The sequence below is a fragment of the Molothrus aeneus genome, chromosome 4, assembly GCF_037042795.1.
Source record: "Molothrus aeneus isolate 106 chromosome 4, BPBGC_Maene_1.0, whole genome shotgun sequence".
Classification (NCBI taxonomy): Eukaryota; Metazoa; Chordata; class Aves; order Passeriformes; family Icteridae; genus Molothrus; species Molothrus aeneus.
This window is the reverse complement of record NC_089649.1, coordinates 35,503,781-35,513,156: the sequence shown is the minus strand read 5'-3', so window position 1 is coordinate 35,513,156 and position 9,376 is coordinate 35,503,781. Positions and strand designations below refer to the sequence as shown.

The 9,376-nt window shown below is 41.1% G+C and overlaps 1 protein-coding gene across 3 annotated transcripts; it reads left to right on the top strand.

The window, feature by feature from the left end:
* Nucleotides 1-266: 266 nt before the first annotated feature.
* On the top strand, nt 267-6,329 carry CBR4 (carbonyl reductase 4). 3 transcript variants are annotated; one of them, XM_066548262.1, is made up of 6 exons: nt 267-346; nt 2,252-2,412; nt 2,932-3,052; nt 3,524-3,660; nt 4,260-4,394; nt 5,766-6,329. In XM_066548262.1, the coding sequence occupies exons 2-6, from the start codon at nt 2,271-2,273 to the stop codon at nt 5,942-5,944; spliced, it is 714 nt and encodes a 237-aa protein (XP_066404359.1). In that variant the 5' UTR covers nt 267-346; nt 2,252-2,270; the 3' UTR covers nt 5,945-6,329. The 3 variants fall into 3 exon arrangements, with proteins under 3 accessions (XP_066404359.1, XP_066404361.1, XP_066404360.1); XM_066548264.1 differs by having other exon boundaries at nt 290-346; nt 2,271-2,412; XM_066548263.1 differs by lacking the exon at nt 267-346 and adding an exon at nt 425-771.
* Nucleotides 6,330-9,376: the final 3,047 nt, after the last annotated feature.

Below are 9,376 nucleotides of genomic sequence, written 5' to 3'. Positions count from 1 at the left end.
GCAGGACTGAGAGCTTCAGCTCCAGGCCGGACGCTGTAAATTGGAGTTGCAAAGCGGCAAGCGTGAGGTGAAAGCAGAGGTCTCTCGTGTGCCAGGCTGCTGAGGCCTGAGCCCCTCAGCGGCCGGGCCGGGCCGGGCCGGGCCGGGCCCTCGTCCGGCCGCAGAGGCGGGGGAGCGCCCCGGGCTGGCAGCCCCGGCTCTTTCTACCGCCGCCGCTCCCGGCGGCCGGTGCCCCGGCGGTGACGTCAGGCCGCTCGCCGTGACGCCTGCGCTCAGCGCGCAGCGGAACCGGCCTGCCCGGGGAGGGAACCGCTCTCCGTGAGGGAAGCGAGCCGGCGGCCGGGAGGTACCGGAGCGCACGTGGGACGCGCTCCTCACGTTCTGCTCCCGTGCCCGTGGCGGGGCGGCAGGCGCAGCCCGCGCCGGGCTCGGGGCGGGGGGGAACACGTAGGGACGGCGCGGGGCGACTCCGCTGCCACCGTGGCACCGGCAGCGCGCTGACTGCGGTCCCGGCGTGCCCCGCGGGCGCCCCTTCCCGCTGTCCGTGCCGAGGGCTCCACCTGCAGCCGGGCCCGGGCGGGAGCCCAGCTCAGCCCCACGGGCGGAACAGGGAAGGAGGGAGGCGCCCGGCTGGGCTGGGCACGGGTGCGGGAACCCCGCTCGCCCTTGCTAAAGGGGCCCTCCTTGGGCTGGCCGCCGGGCGCTGTGGGGTGGTGCCCTCGGAGTCCCGCGTTACGAAGTTTGGCTCAAAGAAGAGCGAAGGTGATAGAGGTGCCTGCGTGTGCCTGTTGCTCCAAGTATAGCTGGTTTTCCCTTCCGTTATTTATCCAGGGAGCAGCGGGGCATGACTCCTGCTGCAGCTTTTCCCTCCCGAGTCCCAGCTCCAGGGAGCCTGTGTGGCGTTTCTGTGTTAAAGCACAAACTGTATGTACTGTGTTGCAGGTAGGCCCTGCCTGTGGATGCCTGGTTAATGCACAAGGGGCTTTCTCTGCTCTGAGAAGTTGCCAGGGAAGGCAGACACGTGGGTTGGTTTCAGGCACTTGTGAATACTTAACTAGGGAAGAGGACAGACCGTCTGCTTGTTCAGACTCTGTCACAGAAGACCGAACTCATCATGCCACTGCATGAGTTGGTGGTGGCCTGGCACACTTGGTACCATGTGCTTTTCTGATTATCACTCATCCAGAAGGGTTTAATAGAGCTCAGTGAGACCAAGGGCAAGGTCTAAGGACTGGCACACTCCTTAGTGATGTATTGAATAGCTTCCGTATGTGTAGGAGTAGCTGAATAGACCTGAAAGAGGATACAGGTGGAGAGTGAAACAGTGAGGGGAAGGTATGAGGAGAAATGCATAGAATTATCTAATCAGAAAGCAAATTAAGAATAAAAGGAAGTACTTTCCGACAAATAATAAAACTCGTTGCCTCAGGATGAAGACAGTATAATTGGGTTCAAAAAGGATTTATTCAAATGTATGGAAAAAAGATTCATTGTTACTGCTTGATTCTGCCCCTGTCTCCTCAGGAAATCCCAAACCAGCTGATTGGTTTCTAGAGCTTGCAGAATAAAAGATCATTCTACAGAAGTGCTTCCTTTGTGTACTCCATTCTGAACATCAAAGCTAGCTACTTCAGAATAATTTCGTATTTCAAAAAGCTTTTTTTCTGCCTTCAAAAGCAGAAACAAAAAACCCCAGGCTTGTGGTAAAACACAATCTGACAGTATTAAACCAGTGTAAATACAATAGTTTCAAATCATACTCAGTAACATTTGCGCTGGTGGTGTCCAGCACAGATACTTTGGATGGAGTGAGACCTTGAGGCTAAATGATTTCAGCACAAGAATAGTGGTTGCAAGAACAATATAATTACAACCAGTACATCAGCTTTGAATAAGCAGCTGAACAGTACATTATAGCCTTTAGGTACATAAATCACATTATTCATCAATTGAATAAGAGTTGCCATAACTCTAGTATTGGAATGCTAGATTATGTGCGTGATTTTGAAATTTTTTTTAATACTTCATAAATATTTAAGAATTAACTTTCATTTGTAGAGGTGGTGTCTAATTTAGTTCAGCTGTTTATTTTGAATAAAAAAAAGAATACAAATGAATGAATAAAAACCAAATCACTAATTTTGTAGCCTGCGATTACAAACTGCTGCAAACAGGTAAAGGCTGTGATGTTGACAAGAACAGCAGTTAATGTCTTGCTCTACTGGACACGAAGTTGATGGTTTATTTGCAGTGTCTGGATTCTTTTGAAGATGGGCAAGGTGTGTGCTGTTTTTGGAGGATCCCGTGGGATAGGCAGAGCTGTGGCAGAGCTCCTGGCGCAGAAGGGCTGCCGCCTGGCCATCCTTGCCAGGAACCTGGACGTGGCCCAGAGCACTGCCCGTCACCTTGGTGGTACGTATGCTGCTGTGCACCCCTCACTGCTCCCTGCTTGGGTGACTCGTGAAAAAAAACCCTCCTTGTTTAACTAGATGGAAAGGAAAATAAAGGCTGAGGGACATTAAAAACCAGCTGTATTGCTCTGATTCTGTTTTCACAATAGTCCTCGAGAAAGCAGATTACCTTTTTTATCTGCATGATGGCAATTTTAAGATGAATGAAATTGTTTGGGGGTCACAATAGAGGTGGTGTGAAATGAGTCATCCTCAGCTCCTGAAGAAGCCAGAACTGAGACCAGTCTGCTCACACTGAACTTCTGACTCCAAAAGGCAAAAAATATAAAACAAGGAATTGTCACATAACTAATGAATACTATACTTGAAAATCGTCTTTATTTAATTACCTGGGGATTAAATAGGTTCCTTAAATTATAACTAGTTCAACATCTGTTTTGCAACTGAGCTGATACATTCTGAAGGAGGTTTATGAATTAAATACAGCTTTTATTGTGACATTACATATATTTCAATACAGCAGGACATCTGGCACTTAGCTGTGATGTATCCAGTGAACAAGAAGTCCAAAAGGCTTTTGAGGAGATGCAGAGGAATTTGGGTCCTATTAACTACTTGGTTAATGCAGCTGGGATCAACAGGTTGGTTACTCCTGACAAGACAATAGGTAATTCTAGATGCAGGCAGCCCGCTGTAAGGTGCTTTGGCCCTTTGTGCTTAGTAAGAGTGTTGTTAATGAGCACATCTGAAAACAATATTAAGTCCTTGCCAATATTTTGTTTCTGATGGCAGTAAAATGCTAACAGATGATACAGCTTTCACTGTAGTTTCTGCATTCTGAGTTTGACTTCCCCCTCTATTCTTCTACTTTTTCTCCCAGAATGGTCCAAAACAGTGCTTGATACCACTCTGCAAAGGTGGCTCTGTGTCTAGAAGCATGGCTAACTTGTTTTTTGCTATGTGTAGTTCTTGCAGCATTGTCATTTTGAATGCTCAAATGTATGGAACCACATACACCCCATTAATATTCTGTCCAACTGTCTTTTTTTATGAGTAAACATGATCGGGGGTTGTTCACTGAATTCTTTGGGTTTTTTTGGTTTGTTTGTCAGGGATGGTTTGCTACTGAGAACCAAGACTGAAGATATGATAGCCCAGATTCACACGAACCTTTTGGGAACAATGTTGACATGCAAGGCTGCTCTAAAGGTCATGATTCAGCAGCAGGGAGGTGCTATTGTCAATATAGGTAAGTTGTTTGTGTAGGCCAGTGGAGTTCTGTGTACTAGTCTTCTAGAAATGTTTAGCAGGTGAAACATATTACATTGCTTGTTACCATTTACTTGTTTTCCTTTTGATTTAGACATTCTATATTTAGCATTTCTTTATGAGTGCTTATTCTTTTGTGTAATTTCAGCAACTTCTAAATAGCTTTTTTTCAGTAATAAACACCTCAGAATTTATATTTTATTGAAAAAAGAAACTTTGCTATTCTTACCAATTCTTTCAATATCTATATATACCAGCTGCTGGCAATTAATTAAGAATTGATAGATTTAGTCAGTTTCTTTCTTTCTTTATTTAATGTGGGCAAGGATACTTTTTTTAGAAAAGTCTTAATTTTACTTTCCTTGTGCTTGTTGGTCAACATAGATACATGAATTATACAAAAATCATAACTAATTGGGACATTTGCTTATCCCAGCAGGCTAAAGTGCATAAAGTCATGCATATTTTACTCTTCTTGTGATGTCATTTTTCATTCCAAGTTTAAAACTAAAATGATAAAGTGAGTACAATGTTTCAAGTTATCCATTTAATCTTCTCTTTGATGTTTCTTTATTTTAGGGAGTATTGTAGGACTTAAAGGCAACCCTGGTCAAAGTGTGTATAGTGCTACCAAAGCAGGATTAGTTGGATTTTCACGCTCTCTTGCTAAAGAAGTAGCAAAAAAGCAAATTCGAGTCAACGTTGTTGCTCCAGGTTAGTTCTTGAGAAATTCCTGCATCCTTGACTGTTGCAATTCATTAAGACTGTGGATATTTCTTGTACTCTGAAAGTAACTTAAGACTAATTTCTATTGTTTTCTTCAGCTTTGTAAGTAAATATTTTTAATGTATTTTGTTTGTTTGAAGTATAATACATTCTTATAGAAAACCTTCAGTCTTTTCAAGGGAACACCAAGAAATTTGGAAGAGTGAATCTACCTATTCCTCTATCCATTATTACATAATGAATGTAGTTTTTTTCTTTGATCCTTCTTCAGAACTTGCTGTCCTTGCAGATGGAAGGATTAGATCTAATTAGAGACAGAGAGCTACCCTTGTCTCCAGCTAGAGGATGCTTGTTTGTTATTACAGAAACATGACAGACCATAAGAAAGCTGTCATAAAAGCACCCCTATCTCCCTGTAGTAAAAGGAGGAAGTCCTGAAAGTTTTTTCTGTGAGCAAAGGCTGTGATTTTGTAAGATGATCTAGTTCAAGCAAACTGCCACCCTTAAGGAAAAACCCCTTCTATATTTTCTGAATTTTTCCACTCATAACTGTGTACACTGCTGCTCACCTTCTGCTACCTCTGATGCCTTTCAGAATTCTACATGAACCTGTTCAGCTTGTGAACTAGGCAGGAAAAATACTTTTATTCTTTAGTGAGTTGAGCAGCTCATCCACAGCCATCATAAAGGGGCAGAGTATTACAGTAGAAAGCAAAAGGGAGTCTTTCCCTTCTTGATGGCAGCTAGAAAGCAGGTAAGATCAGCTGTTTATAAAGCTGCAGCTTTTGTGTAGAGTTGTGCAGCAGTGGGAAAGCCAAATCTCAGATAATGAAAAACTGTAAAAAAGGTCCTTCAAAAATGTCAAGAAATATTCTTCAAATGAGTGCTCTAATAGAAACTATGCAAGAACTGCCATAAGTTCTAAAATAGAATGCAAACACTTTAAAGTCAGAGAGGGTTTCTTGCCAGAGACGTTTTGTGCTCACATTTTAATTGAGAACATTTTGGTGTAATGAGTATATTTTTTCTTTCAGAAAAGTGATATTAAATATAGTTTTTGGATTGAATTTTAGTTACCCATTCTTGTTTGATTTTGTTTGGGTTTTTTAAACGGACTTCTATAGATCTCTGCATTTTGGTTATTGCATCATTGCTTCCAAAAATGAAAAGTATTTTATTGGTTAGATAAGAAAGTGGTTTTGGCCATCAAATGATGTGGGCTTCTTTGGGAGACTTTGAAGAATGGTAGCTGGTGCTGAATCCTGGTAATAGATTTCACTTTGTAAGATTCAGTGGGAAATCCACTAGATAAATTTAGTTGAAGGTTAGGTAACTCTTCATATATCTCTCTGCTCTTAGGCTTTATTCACACAGAGATGACAGCTCATTTGGAAGAAGATCAGCTGAAGAAATCAATTCCCCTTGGAAGATTTGGAGAGCCTCATGAAGTTGCACAAGCTGTTGTCTTTCTTCTAGAATCCCCATATATTACAGGGAGTGTTCTGGTTGTAGATGGAGGCTTGCAGCTTATGACCTAAGTACTGCCTTGAATAAATGCCTGCTTCAATGTCATGATGATAATATATAAATATATTCTAAATAAAGGGAGAGGGTTGGAAATCGTTTGAAGATTGATGTACATAATTGACTTGGTCTTTTTTAGTCAGAGGAGAAATTCAGCAGCAGTGAGGTGCAATGTGTGTGTTTAGCTGCCTGAAAGAGTCTGTTTGGTATTACAAAGTCTGTGTATGAAACAATTTGAAAAAGATCTGGTTTTGATACAATGATAGCTTTAATAATGTGTTGATATGTTTTTAAAGCACTGTATTTTTATAAAGTCCTGTTTGCTAATTTGGGATAGAATGAGATTTTATTTGAATTATCATGTTACACAAAGGTTAATAAAGTGCAGAGACATGTTTATTGGGTGGCAGGTATGATTGCATCAAGTTTTTCAAGTAGGGCAAAGATTGTGAACTGCATAGTTTTGCATTCTTATCAGTTAGTCCCTACAAAGTAGCAAGGAGTTTCCTTTGAGCTTTGTTTGTTTGTACCTCACACTACAAAGCTAGGAACTTCTAGATCTTCAGCATACCTGAATTGCCTTTAGAAGCTTTAATTATATGCAATGTGTTTTTATAAAGACAAAGCCTACTCGGTTCCATTCCTGAATGTATGTACAGCACTCACTCAATCCAGGGACTCTGGTGTGTGCCCACTGGAGGATTGGTACAGAACTGGAGCTGCTAATCCTGTCATACTCTCAGCTTGAGCTGCACATGCACTGCTGAACACTACAGCTGCAGACCTTGCTCTGTAAGACACTGCAAGGACTCAGTAGATGTTTAGAACATGTATCACTTCCAGAGCATGAAGTCAAGGTGTTTTGTGTTTTGCTCTGTATCTTCATGGGCACTCAGTTCAGCTCTTAAGTTGATGCTCCCTCATATGTATGTATAGTCAATAAAATGGCCATTTATTTTATTCAAAGCAGCTTTTGAAGCACAGTAATTTTTCTGCTGTAAATGATTCTGAGTTTTCCTGTCTTGCTGAAAACTTACCAAATGTTTGACCTCAGGCTTTTCTATTGAGCTTGAGTAATTTTTGATAATTGATGTTTTTATTGTCTCTGAAAAAAACTATGAATGTGGTTCAGGACCTTCACTTCTTAGCTCTGGTGTTCATTGCATCATGATCCAGATGTTGATTCAGCTTTTGAAATTACTTTCCATCTTGGCACACACCACAATACAAAAAGAAGAGATCTCACTGATGATAACTGTGTCTTTAAAGTTGGAGGTTTTCTTCCTTTGTGCAGCTGAGAAATTTTGTCTTTGTGCCAGAAAACAATACATCTTCAAGCTTCTTGCAGGTATGTATTGAGAAATAATACAAGGAGTACTTGTATGATCAGGAGATTTTACAGTTGGTTGTGCTACTCATTTTGGAATATAAAATACCATAGAAGTAATCCTTCCAGGAGTCCTTATCTTCCTGTTATCGCTGTTACGTGTCATATCTGTCTTTGCACCAAGAATATAATTGCTAATTATGTTTTTCCTTGATAGAAGGAGTTGGCCAGAGATGATGTGAATTTTTTCCAAGGGCACTGAAGGTGAGGAAGGACAGCTGGTACATTTTCACTAGTCAAGTAGGAATATGTCAGTGACTTGGCTGCTGCCCATACCTGCCCTTGGTATTTTACAAACAAACCCTGTGTGACATTTCTTGACCAAAAGCCAAACCTAAGAAACTAGAAATAATTTTCTTTTAGTAAGTTCTGACCCTAATTATTATTATCCCTTTTTTTTGGAGGGTAAGGGAGTTGTTAAATAGTTATTAGCAAATGAATTTTTAGTTTATATTTGCAATTAAAACCTGAAATAATGAAGAATCTCAGCATGCCCCACAGAGTAATTTCCTCAAAAAGTTCCAGTACATACTATGTTTTTATTATTGCTGTTGCCATAGGACCAGACTGAAGTGTTGGTAGCTTTAAATCATACTTTTAAAAAGCTTCCCCCCTCCCCCCTTTTCTTTGAACTGGTAAATTAGAACAGAAAACTGGTTAACATAATGCTGGATCTGTCTGGCCTGGTGTGATGTCTTGCCCAGGGGATGTAGGGACTGTGCAGGGTAGGTAACAGATCAGGTGTGTGTCTCCTTAGAAGATTCTGGTACCTCCAGCAGTTTGTGACTGGGATATTTGAACCCACCACTGTGCAGCTCTGGTTGAGGCCTGCAGGCATTAGAAACAGCCTTCAGGTGCTCTCTCTGTGTTGCTTTTGAATTTGTAGACTTCTTATCTTATCCTGCCTGCCTTAGTTGTTTCTGTTTCGTACTGAAGAGTCATATTTCTTTTAATTACTTGTTGCTGGAGAGCTCTTTTGTATCTTAAATTGTCTTTGCTTTACTCTTTGAGTTTTTCAAGGAGGGAGCACTAGGTAGAACTTCTTGCAGAATTCACTGTGGATCTATTTAAAAAAATTAAATTATTTTATGTTTTGTTTTATACTGTTTCCAAAAATTATGCCTAGGTGTTTTGCTTTTTCCTAACCTTTGCACTTTTATTTTCAGAACGGTAACTCAGTCCTGTGTAATTAATGGTCAACTTGGAGTTCATTTCCATATATATGTACAAAAGTCTGAATTTTTGGTTTTTTTCAGCATGTATTGTTCTCAAATATCTGCAGTGAGTTTGGTTTACTGGTTTTAACACCTATTTCCTCGGTGAAATCATTCTGCTATTTTTTAATTCCTTAATCTCTTTGTGACTTTAACTTAGTGTTACTGGAATACACTGTGGCATTCAGAAACTGCTGTCTCAGAACCCTTAGAAATAGATTGCACTTTGCCTGCCCCAACAGAGGAACTGTGGTGTTTTATTGGCACTGCACATCCTTAGAGGAGAACAACTGCTGATTCATACCCTTTGTCTTCTATCTTCAAACAATGTACTGATATGACAACTTCTTTTGGCAGCACAGCATCTTTAATAGTTTTTGGCAAGGGACTGTGTCAGATGCCTTTTAGAATTTCAAGTATGCACCATTATTAGATCTCCATACTCTCTTTTTTAAGTTCTTCTTTAGAAGAACTCTAAAATGTTTATCAAACATGACTTTCATTTGCAAAAGCAACTCTGTATGTTTATCCTGTTGTTTTCTTGGCTTTAGAACAATTTCTGGCACTTTGCTATGTACAGAAAAATATATTTGGGCTTTAATTCCCTGGATCCCTCTGGAATCTCTTCTCAAAAAACAAGTGGTCCTTCCCACCCACTAAAATCACAAGAACTTGCTGTCACGTTTGCCAGCTTCCGGTCACTTGAGGCAGGTTTCACTCAGAAGTTTCCCACTGCAGTTAGAACTGGGGAGTGAGAGCCTCATCTTTCCTCTTTGTCACTCTTTCCTCTGTAACCTCTCCCTGTGTAAAGGAAGGAGTAAAACCTTCAACAAGGTGCCTCCAGA

Bases quoted from the DNA above. Each gene is read 5' to 3' on its own strand.
- CBR4 (XM_066548262.1), top strand. From the start codon at position 2,271: ATGGGCAAGGTGTGTGCTGTTTTTGGAGGATCCCGTGGGATAGGCAGA. The intron at 3,053-3,523 runs GTTGGTTACTCC...TTTGTTTGTCAG, and splicing joins AATGCAGCTGGGATCAACAG to GGATGGTTTGCTACTGAGAA. The intron at 4,395-5,765 runs GTTAGTTCTTGA...CTCTGCTCTTAG, and splicing joins AGTCAACGTTGTTGCTCCAG to GCTTTATTCACACAGAGATG.